The sequence below is a fragment of the Sesamum indicum genome, linkage group LG3 (genome assembly GCF_000512975.1).
Source record: "Sesamum indicum cultivar Zhongzhi No. 13 linkage group LG3, S_indicum_v1.0, whole genome shotgun sequence".
Classification (NCBI taxonomy): Eukaryota; Viridiplantae; Streptophyta; class Magnoliopsida; order Lamiales; family Pedaliaceae; genus Sesamum; species Sesamum indicum.
In genome coordinates this window covers 23,953,474-23,971,290 of record NC_026147.1, presented here as the reverse complement: position 1 = coordinate 23,971,290, position 17,817 = coordinate 23,953,474, and the positions used below count along the sequence as shown (strand labels likewise).

The window sequence follows — 17,817 nt, the reverse complement described above, 5'->3', positions numbered from 1 at the left end:
GAATATTAAAAAAGAAGCAGAACAAATGGACCTACTTAGGTAAATCAGGATCATCCAGCTCATCTCCATTAGCACCACCCTGATTGCCTTGATGCTTAACCACTTGAAGTTTATCATTTTGTTTTTTCTTCCATTCCTCCATTCTTTCCTTCCAGGCAACAGTACCATAACCATAAACAGCTAAGTCTTTCTTAGGATCCATTGGTCGTGGTGGTACTGCAAAGTCAGTTGATGCATTGAACTTCCAATTCAAAAATAACCAAACAACAAGATTGTCAACCCAGAAAAGAGAACTTACAAGTCATGCTGGAATCAGTAAATGGCATAGGATGGACGCGCTTTCCACGAGCCATAAAGGGAGGGATAATGAGAGCATGCTTGTCGGCAGAAATCGTGTCATCCTTCACCAAGATGCAGAATTTCTTTAGAGTTTTCATCAGAGACAGATATAACGAAGATCACAAGAAATTGAAACAGCATGTACCTCTTGACCATAAGTAAGGAGAGGAATTTCTGAGTTGATGGCAGTGGCATCCAGTTCCGAGGGAGTAGTGATTCCAGAAGCAGTACGGCCAATATTAAGCCTACCAGAGAGAGCCCCCTCAGCAATATGCTGGTGATCTCTCCTTTCATTGCCATTATAATCAAATTCATTCTCCAAATCATCAAATTCATCTTCATCTTCGTCTCCATCAACTCTGGGGCTCCCTGAAAGTTAATTCTCTCGTTAATTAAACTATTACCAAAAGGAATAGTCTCTGAGAGTCATAGAAGAAAGAGTAGAATAAATTGACAGGACGCGTCAGTTACCTTTTATGCGCTTGTATCTGGTTTTGCACTGAGGACAAGCTTGATTTCCCTCCCTCCTCTCATATTCATAGCATGGTCTACAAACAGGGAATGCACATTCATTGCAAGCAACAAAAGGCTCCCCATCTACAGTAAATTCAATCTCATCTCCACAAATCTGACAGATCTGTCCAGTCAACTCTTTCACAGAAGTCACCTGCCGACAGAGAAGAATCAATTGTGTATGAGCGAGAATCAGATCAAGAAATTACTAGATTTCCAAACAATTGAACTAAAAATATATCAATAAAATAATCAGCAAGCTCACAGATTCAAAAAAATAGTAAAAAAGAAAACTTCACCAGGTAAGAAAACAAAGCAATAACAATGCAAGTGACAAGAAACTTGACTGGCTCTGAAATCTAGAAAGTTGAAAAGGGGCCAAAAGGAACTAAGAGTTGAGCATTAAGTTCGACCGAGATAAAGTAATTTGAAAGAATAGCGAGCAGATGAAAATAATTTCTCTTATCAAACTGCAAAAGAGTTGAAAACAAAAATTGACTAGATCCCCTAAACCACCAGAAGAATCTGAGATTCTGGGCCAAAATAGCATCCAACGTCAAGAAATCAATGAAAAAAAAATCCAGACTTGCACCCCTGAAAATACTTGAATGAAAAATTAGCCATAGCGCACTTAAAAAAGAAGGATAATTCATGCAACCTAGCAATGAGCAAAGGATTTGAGAGATTAGAATGCAGTAAACACTGAAAAAAAAGACAATATCTTGTAAGCACAGCACTTACTCTTCCAATCTCATCAGCATTGATGAGTACAAACTCATTTCTGTTGTGTGAACCAGCAACAAGCCTCCCTTTAGTATCCATCTCAAGAAACTGAAAGAACCCCTCAAAAGCCCACCTTCCACTCTCCCACACAGCTTAACAATCACTGAGAAGAGAGAGCAAGAAGAAAGAACATGTTTTTGGGGCAACACCCATCAAAGAAAGAAAGAGAGAAATGAAGGGAAGGGCTTCTGTTTTATTCTCCTTCCTCTCCTCTTAAAACACAAAAACCCTTGGCATTCAACAATCAACTGAAAACGACAGATTAACAGACGCCAGGAAAAACACAACACAACAGGATTAACACATTCAGTGAACCGAAATGTGGGTTTTATTATTTAAACAGAGAGAGGGGATTCTTTGCTTGAGAGAAACCCCTGTTGGTGAGAAAGGGTCTCCCTCTTTTAGAAGTATTTTTGTTGTGTGTAGTGAGGTGTGGATCAGAGAATCAAATGGTTGAAGAAGGGAAGGGTCCAGGATCCCCACAAAGACAAACCAGATTTAAGAAAAACTAGAAAAGAAATAGAAATATGTGCGTGAGTGTGAGTAGCAGTAGTTAAGCGCGTAGTGATGGTGCACAAGGGAGGGACATTACATTACATAAAATAGATTTCTGATCCAAAGACTTGTTTTTTAAGATGAAGAAGGTGGTGCCTGCTCCTGCTTCACATTCCATTCTCCCCCGCCACTCATTTAATCTATTTCATGCTAATTTACCTTCAAATTTTATGGAATTTAAATATTTTTCCTTAAAAAACTTATCAATACTCTTTTAATTTTAACAATTTTAAAATATCCCTTAGATTTCATTTATTTTGTGGATTAAAATATCCTTGTAGAATACCAATTATAATTTTATTTATTTTTTTAAAAAAATTATATACTAAATAGATAATTATTTCATAATTTTTTATATATGTCCATCCACTTTATCGGATTCTTTTACGATTTTTTTAAATACAAAAATTGACAATTCTAGACTTCCATCCAAAAATTATATAATTTTATCAAACATCATAGGATTTTTGTAATTTTTTAAATAACAAAAAAAATTAATAATTATGCCACATTTCAAAAGACTTAATTGTAATTTACTCTATATTGTAAATAATACAAAATTTATCCCAAAAAATATATATTAAGAATAATTACATTTACACCCCTAATTTATGGTGTATTTACACAAATCACCATCTTTTGTATAATTATAAAAACTACCCATGACAGTCAAAAACTAGTGGTAATTTGTGTAATGATGCTAACACTTTCAGGAGGTGTGTGTTTAATTTTTCAAAAAAGTAAGGATAGTTTGTATTAAGTGCTAATATATTTTGATGAGTGTATGTGTAAACAGACCATAGATCAAGAGGGTGTAAATGTAACTATCTCAAAATATTATGGACTTTTTTTTTTGTGGGTTGTTTCCATAGAGTAATCATACCAATAGTATGTGGTTTATTGTAATATTTTTACGGTACGTGAGATGTAATTATACAAAATATATTGATTTGAAACGTCATTAAAAAAACCCTCGCGTGGTGGTGGAAGGCCAACTCCGGCGCCACCACGGTGGTGCTTGGGTTTGGGACGAAGGGTATATAATTTGTTTTATTCTTTTTTTTTTTTGTGTGTGTGTCTTTTAGTGGTGTAAAACCATTTATGATGAGGAAAAAAAACAATTATATCACCTTCTTCACATTTATGTGAATTTGTTTTCTTGTTTATGAGTTAATAGGAAAAAATTGGTTGAAGGTTGGATGATGTTGACGTTTGTTGTGGTTGTTTGGTTATTTTCTTTCACTATGTTGAATTGTCTTTTTTAACTTAAATTTTAAAATAAGACACGATAAAAAGAATATATATATATATAGATTCATTTATTTGGAATATATATTCATATGTATAGAAAAAAAAGTTTTTGTATCAGATATTTGTAAATTCTGTATTTACATAATACATGTGAGATTACTATAATAGATCGATAAATCACGATAATTAGAATCCTATAATACGTAAAGAAATTTTTATATAATCTCATATACGTGTAGGAAAATTTTAACATAATATTTTCAAAATATTATTCGAAATTATGATAAAAATTTTGATAATATTGCTAAAAGTAAAGGGAAAAGGTTGAAACCAAATCATTAACCAAAAAGAAGAAAATTGAAAATTCACTTTAAATTAAATGCAAATAAATGGATAGGAATGAAACGGAAGAATGTCTTTTGACCAACCACCCAAGTGCAAACAAATAGGAAAAGGCAAATTTTCCTAAACACAAGAACTAAAAAAGAACACTATTCCTCTTTTTCTTTGTTGCAAGGACAAAGATATTCCTCTATTATTACCTTTAGATTTTTCTTATCAAAATATTTTTTTTTTGTTTGCCTCTTTTTTACCTATCCTTTTAAGTATATTTCTTATGAGAAATTCTAACGCGAATCGGGTCCGTATGTTAATTCAAGAAAAAGTGATCAAACAGTTGTTGTGCGATTAATTTAGTTCAAACAAACTTAGTTTTGGTAAGAATTTTTTTGTTTCTTACTAATCTTGGCTCTTATCACATTGTTTAAATATTATTTCCCAAAATGGGTGGGCGTCCATTTTGGTTTAATCATAATTAATTAACATACTTATTTGGAGTAGTTTCCTCTTAATTAAGTGCCAATCCACTTGAGTAGTTCCAATAATTGTGAAACAGTGGAAATTACAAAACAGTGGACACGAAGTCAGAAGCGGTTCGGCCCACCATGTTCAAATCAAACTGGCACTGCCACACCCACTGCCAACCTCACCAAATTGCTTCGAGGATCAGTTAGTCACTTAGCCCCCACAAACGTGCACTTCTGTTTTCACCCATCCACTTGCCCAAATCCTATTCATCAACCTTTTGTTTCCTTTATTGTCTTGATGAATATAACGTTAGAATTCAATGACATTTATGTATTCACGACTGTAAAAAGTAGATTTGTATGTAAAATTTTGAACTATTAATGATGTACAATATATGATTTATACGAAGCAGTATGATTGAGGTGTGGCCGTCGCGTATGTTTGAAAAATTGCAGCAAGTGTAATAGATATGATGTGGGACAAATATTGTTGTTGCAATGGCTTCACCAACACATACTGCCAATGCCATGTGAAGGATGCAACAACACATACTGCCAATTGTTATTGCATAGGAGTAAATGTATTTTTCTTTTTAAATGTACTTTTTAAAATAGCATTTTTGTCTTACATCTTTTTAATTTTTGCAATTTCAGTCATTTGTTCATCATAGTTTACCTCCACTAGAAGAAGAGTGAAATCGGACGAAAAAATATTGAAATTGCAAATATTAAAAAGATGTATGACTAAAATACTATCTTATAAAGTTAAATTTGTGAAAACGCTGAAAGACCTAAATTACAAAACAAAAATACATTTAAGCCTGTTGCATAATTGTTGGGCATAAATACAGACATAATGAACTAATTTTGACGAAAGATCAATCATTAATGTAACTAAGTGTTTGATTAACTGATGAAAATATTACTTACCTTAATTACATTTAAATTTTCATCGAATTAAATATTTCTATAAATTTCGACAAGAACATACGAAAAATCAAGCGAAAGAAAGAAAAGGGAAATAAATGAAACGTTCATGAAATTATTATTATTATTATTATATATTTTCCTTATGGAAAAGGAGTGAACAAAATCAAGTAGACCCACATATCGATCTGCATGCTTCTTCGGCAGCTGCTCTCCACTTCACATTTAGTATGTGCTTCAGTGCGTGTGTTTCAGTGTGACTGTGCAGTGTAGCTGTAGGAACATCCCAACCTGTTACGCAGTACCTTACGGTTGGTTCGCCTAATAAATGACCATGAAATTCCAGTTCTGTAGGTTTACGGTGTCGTTTCAAAAGATCTAGAGACGGGATTCCGCATAATATTACATGGTATAAAGTATAAACGCGACACCGAAAACTTACCACAATAAATAGTGTATTTCCTTAAAATAAAATATACGAATGTCAACTCGTAAAAAATATATAATTTACTTTATAGACTGAAAAATATTGACCGCACAATATATAATTTAAATGGAAATATTTAATTAAGTGAGGCTCATCAATAATATAATTTCAACATTGTAATTACATTAAGGGCCCAAAAAAAATTCTTGAATTGACAAGATTGATATGTATAGAGATCTAATCCTTAAATATATAATTGAAAACGAACCCGACAAAAGATCCATCCATCATTAATAAATGTAACTTTAAAATGATTCTAAATGTTCGTTTTTTTTTTCAAGTAATAACTCACATAAAAGTGAGATTAGTACTCGTGAAATAAATATCTACGCATCTGATATGAATTTTTTATAGCAAAAATATTTAAATAAATGTGTTTATACAGTTCAATGGTGAGGAAAATATTAGTTCCACTTAAATTAATTAAATTGAAATAATTATGTAACGAATATATTGTATTTATTATATAATTAATATATAACTTAAAAGAATAATAAATTATATATATAATAAATATGATAATACTTGAGAATTTAATATCTTAATATGCACTACTCACATGCAAAATTCTATATTAGAACCTTTTTATAGAAATTAAATTCAAGACCTCTTATTGGTCTGATTCTCATATTATATATATTAAAAGATCATTTAATTTAAAATTTTAATTTATTAAAAAATAATAATTATTTAATAGTAATATCTTAATCATTTATAAAGTTATGAATCAAATGTAGGCCAACACATCATAGATCATTGTATCATCACATTTAAGAAACTTAGCGCTATTTTGGAGCATTGGATGCTTCCATCTCCGAATCAGCTGCATCTAATCATTCTGCTTTGCCAATGAGAAACACAGCACGTGGCGAACATCAAACGGTTCATTGATGGTATTATTATTATTAGGGTTAATTAAATCTTGTCATTCAAAATATGACTATTTTTACACTTTGAAATCTATTTTTTTTTTGTATCATTTTACCATATCAAGTTTACGAAATTTTACACTCTGTCATTTATAACTGTTTTTCATCAAGTTTTTTATTGAAAAACATCACATGCAGTACACATTTAATATTTAAGGTATATGTGATGTGATATTTTTCATATATACACAACGTGTGATTTTTTTTTTTTAAGAAAAAAATCAACAAAAAAACGGTCATACATAGCAAAATGCAAATTTGCCAAAAAAAAAAAAATAGATATCAAAATGTAAAAACGCATATAATTTAGATAACAAAATATAATTTATCATTATTATTATTAATGATATTAAGCTTAAAAGCATGGAAGATTTGTTGAGTAGTCAATTCAACCTCATTCCTGGAAAAAGTAGTATGGTATCTTAGTGATTAATACTTTGTAGTTAACTACACATAATCCATAATTAAGAGTCCCCAGTACGACACGTGGGGACATCATTGATTAATTCTGGTGAAGTTATAATCATTCATGTACCTACCATTTTTATGCGACTTGTGAAGCGTACGACTTACTAGTACGACTCACTTAATAGCAATAGCGTTTTAATGTATAACAATATGCTTCCCTCATTTTCAACATTTTCCAACCAACGATCATAATAGTAATAAAATGAATAATAATTATAATAATAAAATAGTAGTAATGACAATAAATTCCGGTTTAGAGCAATATATGAGCAAAATAAGTTTTTTTTTTTAAAATTATATGGTTCTGATGTTAAATTTACATGAAAGCATTTGCATAACTATCTTGTAGTATTTTGGTATAATTAATTGTGATAGAAGTATTTATTATAAAAATTGATATATATTTTATATTTTTATAAAAAGTAAATTTAAATATACATATCGCGCATATTACTAATATTAATCATTTACAATCTCTTAAAATTTGTTTGATTCAAGTGAAAGGAAAACGGAAGTGGAAGGGAGAGGGGAAGTGAAAGGGGGACGAGGGTGGGAAAAAATAATAATTTTTCCTCAAGTCGTTTCTTATGATAAAAGGGAAGTAAATCTCAAACACCTTCTCATATTTGGTACGAGGAAAACAGATTGAAAAGAAAAAACTGATTCTTGTAATTTTACTGAATAACGCTTCTCTTCATTTGTATTAGAAAATAAATAAATTAATATTATACAGATATAATTTTAGTATATAAAAAATTTAAGAATTTTATTAATAAAAATATTTATCAAATAAGAATAAGAATATTTTTTATTTATAAAAAAATTATCAAAATGAGAATTATTTATTTATTATAAATTGTTTAATTTAAATAAAATAAAAATTACTAATAATATTTTCAACTAAATAATTTGAATTCAAATATCAGTGGCTTTGTGGATACCAAAAAATACTTTGGATATTTATGAGTAATAGAGTAAATAAAAATAAAAAATATAATTTTTTTTATCTTTTTGGCTTTATACTTTTACTTTTCCGCGCAATTGTGGACATAAACAAAATTAAACTTTGGAGGGATTGTATATAAATCGAGTTTTAGTTTACCTCCATCTTTTACCTCACCAAACACCAAATTATCTCTTATAATTAGTGAGTTAAATTGTTTGAGTTTTATTTTTTTTTACAAACTCAAATTAACTAATAAATGAGTACAATAAATGCACAAAAAAATATTATGAAAGATTTTATTAATTTTGTGTAAAATTAAGTTATTAACTATTTATTCTTTTATATAAAAATAAATAATTAAATATTAATTTTTAACATATTTTCTTTAAGATTATGATAAAATATATTTATTTGTTTTTTTAAGTGCTTAACTTCTGGTTAAACATATATGTATATATATATATATTTATCAATTTATTTCGAGAAACATATATGAGTTCTCGGTTATATTATATTTATTGTATATCTATTATATATATATTAATTTATATTTTACTTTTAATGTAAATTCTTTATTTATTAAAAAATAATTAAAAAATAAGTTGGTGATGATTTAATATACAAATGATAAAATATATTGAAAATAATAAAAATTGTTCAAAACATGAGGGGCTTTTTTGTCCAAGCAAGAGGGTAAGTACTACATTTGTTAATTCAGGAGTATATGTTATATAACGAATAATTTAGGGGGACAAAGTGTATTTTACCCTTATAAATATTTTATCATTATTTATAAAATTAGAAATACCTCCTAATGTTAATAATTGTCTAACAAATATTCCCAACAATTGATTGCTAGAGGTATTTATTAGATGATTGTTAATTACAAGAGATGTTTATAACTTTTCAAACAGCGAAAATTATTTATAATTATGATACATTTAAACAAAATTCCTTGCAATTATTCATACATTTATATTACTTAAATAAAGATAATATAATATATATGAGTTGATATAATCCGAATTTTCATGCAACTTTTTAAAATCTTGTGCGCTAAGAGAGAGAGAGAGAGAGAGAGAAGGAGAAGGCTAATGATTGAGATAATGATTCATGAAAGTAATTAGAAGACAAAATAAAACCCAATTTGACAGCAAAGACTCTGAATGTACAGCATAATATGCTAAAGGAACATTGACGTATGCACAAGGACCCACCCACACTCCGCCACGTGCGAGCCGGGCGCTGCATTCACGCGCCTTTCTTACTGCTTCCGTCGGTGGAAAGACCCATAGAAAAAAGGAAAAACAAAAATAAAAAAGAGTAAGGAAAACTGGGCCCATAAGCCCAATAATGCCCCCGCCGACAGAAAAAAATCTTCCGGATCGACGGCGTCAGACCAGCCACGTGTCGACACGCGTGGACCTGCATTACAGCTAAGTGAACACACTATTAACTGAAGTTGGTCTGCAGCTTTCATGAGCTGTCAATCACCCAAACTGTTGATCTTTTTTTTCCTTTTATATATATATATATATTTAAACATTAATCTAATAAATAATAAATTAATATTTAAAGAAAGAATAATTATATTAAAAGTTGAATAAAAAAGAGTAATTATATAATATGATGATGAATTATGAAGATGGAAGAGATGAGAGGTAATAATTAAGGGAAGATGGGATGGGAATCCTCATAAAAATTGGTCAATGTTGAAGATGTATAATGGAAAGGGGTGGAGGACAAATTATGTGGGGGCAGCATGTTATGGTGTACCTGTACCTGCACCCGCACCCGCACCCCCTGCCGACACTCATTTCTTTCATGTCTATGTCTCACACTCCCCATCAAACAAAATTTGTTATTTTTTCCTAAAATACTTTCATTTCCACTTACCACTTTTTTTTTTTTTTTTTTCCTTATGCACATTTTCATTTATGTACAAATACTGATTATAAATAAAGAGTTGTGATGGGGTTTTAATTATTAAAAAATGAAATAGGGCTTCATTAAGGGTAAAAAAGACATTTCGTAAAGATTCGAGCATGGCAGGAATTCGTAAGGCCCAGATCGAGACACGTGGATACATCTACAGTGTTAAGTTAGACCCTATAAATATTTCAGATCTGGCTCAGTTGAGGCAATTGACATTTATTGTTTTGACTCTTTGATTTCAAATTGTATATTTCTATCTCAACCACAAACAAACTTGGGCATTAGTGGGTTTTCATCGGGGACGAACCCGACTAGACTGACGCACCTGTTTCATTCCTCAGGACCCATCACAGATTTGGGGAGATGATGTGGCCAGGTCAAACTCGTTGATCGAGTTCGCACATTCGAACCGGATCAAGTTGATATGGTTTATAAATTTTCAAATTTTTCATTTCAATCACCAGTTTCTAATTAATTAGATTCAACCAAACATTCGAAATAATTAACGCAAATTGCCTCCTCCACTATTTTGTAAAGTTTTGGTAACAAATCAGACTTAAATCAAGTCTAGTGTATATGACACACCAAAATTTGTGTGTAATTAATTTAAAATATTAAGATATAATTATTATAGTTTTAATTATATATTTTAGTTAAGTTCATAAAAAAATATTAGAAAAATTAGAGTTTGTGAGTAGTTATTGAGAGAAAAGTGGGAGAAAAAAATATGGAAGTTGAGATAAAAATGTAGGTTGAGAAAAAAGAAAAAAAAATGCTGAAATAATTAAAAAATAACAAACCAGAAAAGGAAAAGACACCAACAGGTGCTCTCTCTTAATAATATAATCAACAATTGTGTATATACATATTTTAAATAATATTTTTTTTTTAAATTTTATTTAATTTAAAAAATAGTCTATTAATTTGCTATTACCTTCAGGTAAAAAAGAGTTTAAAACTGCTAAAAATTGTGGCTGGGCTGCTGGGAGCCCAGGTCTTCACGGCCACAACGTGGAATTCTTACCACTAAACTACAGCCACAAGTTGTTACACAGGTTCTTCCTGTAGCTTGTAAACGATGAGTCAAATTCCAATGAGCGTGGTATAATGTGGCCACGCATGGTTTAAGGATTTGATTTAATCAGCATAATGAAAAAATGAGTGGAAATGAGGGTAGAGAATAAAAGGGCTGTTTGGCTGTGGTGGTGTTGGGGTTTTCTTTGTTAGATAACAAGTTTTGAACCTTGTGGAAGTTAAGGTAAGATGTTAACAATGATGAGTAGGTGCGGAAAACAAAGATCCCTTCTTCTCTCTCTGCCTCCTCGGGACTTGCTATTTTCTATCATTACTTATGTTACTACCTTCTTACGAAAAGAACACCCAACACCTCATGGGCTGCATGTGGTAAGTTTTTGAAGCATACATACAACACCACATTACTGCTTCTTCATAAATGTAAACCACCCATGTGCTTCTCCATTTCAATATTTTCATCATGTTTCCAATAATATAACCAACAAATATTATAAATTATTATTTTATATCATCATATAAAAATGGAAAGAATCTTTTGTTTGAGGGTTTTACCATCTCTTATCGCCTAACTTGAAAAATAAAACTGCTGCAGGCGTTTCTACGTTTTTTTTTTTTTTTTTTAATTTTGTTCTTGTCCTTATAGTTCCGAACTACGTAGAAAATAAATGATTTCTTGAAACTATATATGAGGATGAACTTTAGCAACTGCATTCGCTGCCCATTATGATTTTGTAAAAAGCTTTGAACTACCTCCGAACAATGAATATTAATGTTTCATGGCACGGGCTTGCTGATGCCGTTGATGAAAGTACAAATTCACATGAATAACCCTAGATTTTCCTCATGGCACTCACAAGTTTGTTTGACAATAAATACCGGTAGATTTTGATTTACACTAAAATTTGAATGGTTTCAACTCCAATCGGAGAGTCGTAATACCTACCAATGGGCCCAGATTAACCTATATTCCAGGCAAAGGCCCAGGAAGACGATCCTCCCAAGTAGTCGATCATTACATGTCCCAGCTTCTAGGACAAGGACGTACAATGTTTATATTCTAACCAGATTCCTTGAAAAATTCAATGAGTTGTGTAGTAGTTCTTTCTGCTGACAAACCAAAACAAATGGCTGATAACAGCCTACCATACCTTAAGCAGTGGATGCCCAGCAGAATGAGATTCATCCCTACTTCATCATTACATGCCCCAGCTTTCAATGGGATACATCCTTTCTCTACAACAGGCTCGGCAACATGCAGGTGGAGACCGGTTGAAGTTTCTGCAGACGCAAGCCAACTAAAATCAATTGGGTTCTGTATCAACCTCAAGAAATTGCTTTCGGAAGCAAGCATGCCCCAAACTTGTGATGTTTTGTTGGCAATGCAATTCGATATTTGCCTCTTTATTTCCTCTAACTGCATAAGATTTGGTCCAGAGGTATCTGTGAGACAACACCAGTTGCATTTCTGAGTTAAAAACGATGAGAATTCAATATGATTCGGCCCCGGGTTCAGGAATGAATCCCACAATGAGCTTCTAGCAAGACTCAGCAATGATTCTCCGGCATTTATCCAGAAATTTGCAACAGAAGCCACAAGGGCAGATTCAAACATGAAAAGATGATCCACTGCCCCGGCAAGCAACAAGGAATATGCAGCACTTGTCTTGTACATATTAAAGGCTTCAAGTTTCAGGCTCCCGGCCTCATAATTAAGAGCCAGCAAATCACTTGCTTGAACTTTATATGCAGAGGCCAGGGTGGTGTAAGCATCTAGAGAAAGATGATGAAAAGGATGCATCTTCAGTTTCGGAGGTGATTTTGCTTCCTTGGGTTCTAATAACTCGTCAAGTAACTGGCCATGAGATAGCAAGTGTTCAAGCTTCATGCAGCATGATTTTGGATCTCCATGTGATAAATAGTCATTTATTGCATCATCAAAATTTAGCGACAACTTCTCCATTTTATTGATCGTGGACTTTGGACTATCAGAATTCGCAGCAGATAGTGCCTACATGGCAATAGAACAGGGTAAGCATACATGTAGAATACCCAAAAAATGACATTGTATTCAACCAATTGTCTTCCAGTTATTAACACTCATTACCTGCAGAGCATAATCCACATAAGTTTTCGGCAATGCAACACAGCGCTGACAGCGACAACTAAACCTATACTTTAACCATAATTCTGCTTGTCTCATCTCCTGCATAACCAAGGCCAAGAAAAAAGTAACAAATGCTCGAACTGCCGGATAGCATGACTAGATAAGGCATCAGGAACTCATAAGTTGTAAAAGATCGAGAAAAAGAATATCACGAAAACTGAAATTTGCAAGAAAGTTCAATCATGATAAAACTACAGGGAAGAAACTTAGAGATATATTGAAAAATGCTGAACTACATAGAGCCTTCTTGAAATCACTGTAGGAGATCTATAAAACTGAAAGTTGCTTCCCATGCACTATCTGTTCACAAGCACTACTTAACCTTTCTTTCCTTATTCTTTTGTTCAATATTTGTCCTCAAGGGTCTTCATTCTGTGTCAAACAAATTCATAATCTTTCAATGGTGCCTTTAATGCACCCCCTTTAGAACTACACATAAGCAAGACACATACATAAATAATTTTCAGTTCTGTTCTGTAATGAAGCTAAATACAAGCAAAGAAATAAAAGGGAAGATGGAAAAAGAAAGGAAATGAAACAGAGAATCGACAACTTAACATATGTAATATCTAACCTTAGGCTGCAGCAAATCCGTATATGCAATTGTCACCTCTTCTCCTTTGTTAACAGCTTTTATACTCCGAACTATAATTCTTGGTCCATACAAATTTTGCTCTAATTACCCATGAAAGTAAAATTCACATCACTTCCAGAACTACGAAAAAGAGACTGAATTTTCCTCCACATTATCCATACAAGTACCTGAAAATGGGTGTTGGAAATCACCTTCCATCATCAAACAATTACCATTTCCAGGGTCAAGCATTTTTGCAGCCGACACAATCCTTAGACGTGGCTGCTCATTGTTTTCCAACCCCAGTGAGAACCGGTAACAAGCATTTGGTGAACAACTATGATTGATCCAAGAAATTGCTGTACCATAAACAGCAACGCCTGTGCTGCAGCCACTCTTATCCTGAACCTCTACAGCGTTAGTTAGCACTAGACACAACACCATTTCCTCCACTACGAATTCCTCCTGCTTCTCTACATTTCCATCCTCGTCGAGACACATTCTCCTCGCCTTCGCCATTAACTCTGCTCCCTCTCTTATCCTCTCCGAAACGCTTTCCGTACTTTCACATGAACCCTCGCGATTCTCACGATTTTCTTTCAGGTTGTCCTCTTCATAACTACCTCGAAATTGGTCCTTTCTATTTTCTCCAAATATCAATCTCTCGCGATTCGTCATCAAACCCGCAATTCTCTCCATAACGATGTCGTTGTGGCAACAACTCTTCATATTTTCACGTTGCTCCTCCTTATTCTCAAGATAATCATCTGGGCCTGCAACATTCTGATTTTGTTGAAAAGAGTAGTCTTTTTTCCCTCCAAGCAACAACCTTCGCTCACTGGTCGTGGAACCCGGAAAGCTGGGCAAAAAGCTGCATTCTTTGAGATGTTCCCGGAAAATGTAAAGAAGACGAAGAGAGAGGCGGAGGTCGGAAGAGTCATCCCACGTGGCGGGAGGTGATTGGAGGAACAGAGAGAGGAGATAGGGCTCGCCGGAGGAGAAATGGAGGGGAGAATCGATGGAAGAGCAGCGAGGGGAACAGTAGAGGGGAGTGGGAATGTTCTTAGGGACATGGCTAAGATTTTGAAGCGTAGTGGGGAAAAAGGGATGCGGCGGAAGAGTAGAAAAGCAGGCGGAGCAGTGGGAGCTGAGGGCGGAGTCGTTGAGAACGACGGCGAGTGGTGGGAGGGGCGGGGTGAGATCTTGGCCTATGGCTATGTCTTCCACCGCTCTCATCTCCATGTTTGGGCTTCTGATCAGGGATCAGAAGCAGATATATGGGCCTATATTCCCTTTATTTACTAACATAAATGGGCTGATTATCCCTTTGTAATTGGCCTTAGTGATTGGGCCTATAAATCGGCCCATTCCCAATTTTCAAATAATGGGTCCATAAGAGTTCTAATTACTTAGGCCACACCTCTAGAGTATCAAGAAATTAAAAAGACAGTTTTAGACATCATAAATATAACAATTCCATCACCTAGCTTTGAAATTGGGCTACTTTCTTTGCAGACTTGTCTTGTTAAACTTGGAAGCATCCTCTTTATCAAATACATTGGCTTAGGACAGGATGGTAACTTCAAAGCAACGTCTTCCCAATTCATAACTGAGTTTGGAGGGAAAGTTTTGTTCTAATGTTATATCACAACATGTGATGAACATTAAGAATACGGAAAGAAAATACACAAAAAGAAAAAGAAAAAGAAATGAAATGACATTATGGTCTCCTTGACGTTAATAAGGTATTGGTTGAGCCCAAAAGCAGCCAATGTAATCTTAACAAGCGTGTGAAAGCAACTTCATAGCATGATTGCATGTTACAAGAGTAAGAGTCTTCTTCATGCAATTCTTGATTAGTGGCAAATTGTTCTACATATATATGGTGTGATTCGTACACTTATTTGCATCTTCATATGAATTAAATAAAAGTTCAAAGTTCAAAGTGGAATTGAATTAATTTAGATACGAAATCATTTACGGTAGAAGATCCAGGACTTAACTTATTTTGCAAGCTAGTCACTCTTGCGTGGTAGTTCTACAATAATAATAAACAATTTTTGTAATTATGTTTAAGAAGAATTATTATGCAGATCTTTTTTGTTTCTGTTTTATATTTTGTTGTTACCAAATAAAAACTATATAGCATACAAATAAGGTATGAAGGTACCTCAAATTCAAGCACATAACTCCTTGCAATTTTAATTGACAGGTTAAGGAGAAGAATAAGGTTGCTTGTAGTATGAGATGATTGGCCTTTGAATCCAAGAATATATAATTGCACATGGACACTTCAACTTATTTAATCAAATTATACCTGTATTTTTCCTTTATTTTCTAATCTGATAGTTCAAGAAAGAGAGGCCACAGCCAGCCAGACCATGCTTCCATTAATGGCTGTATAAATCTTTGGCTTGTTCCTTGCATAAACCACTCCACACCCATACCCCATCAACGGCCTCTCATCAACCTGATCTGGTAGTTACTTATTAAAGAGTTGCTTTTGGCAGTTTCTTGGTTACTGAAGATAAGAACATCGCAATATGATTCTTCAAGGTATGATTCTCAAACTCCTACAACATTGTCTGTTCATTATTTGATCTGATCTTCAACTAAAATAACTTGGGACATATTTACTATAAAAAGGCAGGATGATGAGCTGCTTCAAGAGAAAGAAGAAAAGGATGGTTACAGGCAACAAAGGGGCTGTAGGCATAGCCAAAAGATGGAAGCTTCTCAGTGGAACAAACCAATGGGAAGGTCTGCTTGATCCACTAGACCTTGATCTTCGTCGTTACATAATTCACTATGGAGAAATGGCTCAAGCAGCGTACGACACTTTCAACTCCGAGAAGGCATCAAAGTATGCTGGAAGTAGTAGATATGCAAAGGAAAACCTCTTCTCTAAGGTTGGGATAGAGCAGGCCAATCCGTTCAAGTACCGTGTCACTAAGTACTTTTATGCGACATCATCAACTAAAGTCCCTGATGCGTTCATCTTGAAGTCATGGTCCAGGGAGGCGTGGAGTAGGGAATCAAACTGGATCGGGTACGTCGCTGTGGCTACGGATGAAGGGAAATCAGCATTAGGCCGGAGGGACATTTTGATCGCGTGGAGAGGGACTATTAGGACTCTTGAGTGGATGAATGATTTTGAATTTGCAACAGTTTCTGCACCAGAAATCTTTGGAGGAAATGATGAGCCTAATGTGCATCTTGGATGGTACTCCATTTACACTTCTGACGATCCGAGATCACCATTCAATAAGACCAGTGCTAGAAACCAGGTAAAGTATGCATTCCTAGCTTACATGCTATTGAAGTTAACAACTCCGATTAAACACTTGTAAATGTCTTCAAATTAGGTTCTTACTGAGGTGAGAAGACTGGTGGAAGAGTACAAGAATGAGGAAATCAGCATGACTGTAACCGGGCACAGCTTAGGCGCTGCAGTTTCTACACTAAACGCCATCGACATTGTCGTCAATGGATATAATAGGCCAAGAGACATGCCGGACAAAGCTTGTCCTGTCACGGCCTTCCTCTTTGCCAGCCCTCGTGTTGGAGACTATAAGTTCCGTAAATTTTTGTCAACTCTACAGAATCTTCATATTCTGCGTGTAACGAATGCCAGAGACATCGTCCCTACATACCCGTTTGTGAACTATGCAGAGGTCGGACAAGAGCTACCCATCGACACGGACAAGTCGAACTACTTAAAAAGTCCTGGGAATTTGAACAGTTGGCATAACTTGGAGGCTTATTTGCATGGCGTTGCAGGGACGCAAGGAAGCAGAGGGGGGTTCAAATTGGAAGTTAACAGGGATATTGCTCTGGTTAACAAGCATTTGGATGGGTTGAAAGATGAATATTGTGTTCCAGTTTCATGGTGGTGTGAGAAGCATAAAGGTATGGTGCAGCAAGAAGATGGTTCCTGGAAATTGATGGATCATGAGGATGATGATTTCTGATCCAAGAAGGCCCTTGCACCATACGCAACAGATAGTTCATTTGTATGTCAGAGTTGTTTCTTTTCCTGATATAGAAACTGCAGTTAATTTCCCTTGGTTGCATGCAATGGTGCTCTAGAAACATACAGAATATA

At 33.9% G+C, this 17,817-nt stretch overlaps 3 protein-coding genes across 4 annotated transcripts in view; 1 reads left to right on the top strand and 2 right to left on the bottom strand.

The window, feature by feature from the left end:
• Positions 1 to 2,183, bottom strand: part of LOC105159398 (cellulose synthase A catalytic subunit 2 [UDP-forming]-like) — a 7,229-nt gene extending 5,046 nt beyond the window's left edge. Inside the window, exons 1-5 of the mRNA XM_011076449.2 lie at positions 1,594 to 2,183; positions 811 to 1,006; positions 485 to 708; positions 299 to 401; positions 36 to 216 (exon numbers count right to left, since the gene is read on the bottom strand). Coding sequence (XP_011074751.1) covers positions 36 to 216; positions 299 to 401; positions 485 to 708; positions 811 to 1,006; positions 1,594 to 1,674 — 785 coding nt within the window. The 5' untranslated portion in view covers positions 1,675 to 2,183. The remainder of the gene's footprint in view (positions 1 to 35; positions 217 to 298; positions 402 to 484; positions 709 to 810; positions 1,007 to 1,593) is intronic.
• LOC105159397 (protein SET DOMAIN GROUP 41) lies at positions 11,653 to 15,102 on the bottom strand. Its single transcript, XM_011076448.2, has 4 exons — positions 13,901 to 15,102; positions 13,713 to 13,813; positions 13,079 to 13,177; positions 11,653 to 12,982 (listed from the first exon to the last, which is right to left on the bottom strand). Exons 1-4 carry the CDS (start codon positions 14,952 to 14,954, stop codon positions 12,032 to 12,034), a joined length of 2,205 nt encoding a protein of 734 aa, XP_011074750.1. The 5' UTR covers positions 14,955 to 15,102; the 3' UTR covers positions 11,653 to 12,031.
• On the top strand, positions 15,977 to 17,774 carry LOC105159396 (phospholipase A1-IIgamma). 2 transcript variants are annotated; one of them, XM_020692290.1, is made up of 3 exons: positions 15,977 to 16,268; positions 16,363 to 16,999; positions 17,078 to 17,774. In XM_020692290.1, exons 2-3 carry the CDS (start codon positions 16,364 to 16,366, stop codon positions 17,681 to 17,683), a joined length of 1,242 nt encoding a protein of 413 aa, XP_020547949.1. In that variant the 5' UTR covers positions 15,977 to 16,268; position 16,363; the 3' UTR covers positions 17,684 to 17,774. The 2 variants fall into 2 exon arrangements, with proteins under 2 accessions (XP_020547949.1, XP_011074749.1); XM_011076447.2 differs by having other exon boundaries at positions 16,359 to 16,999.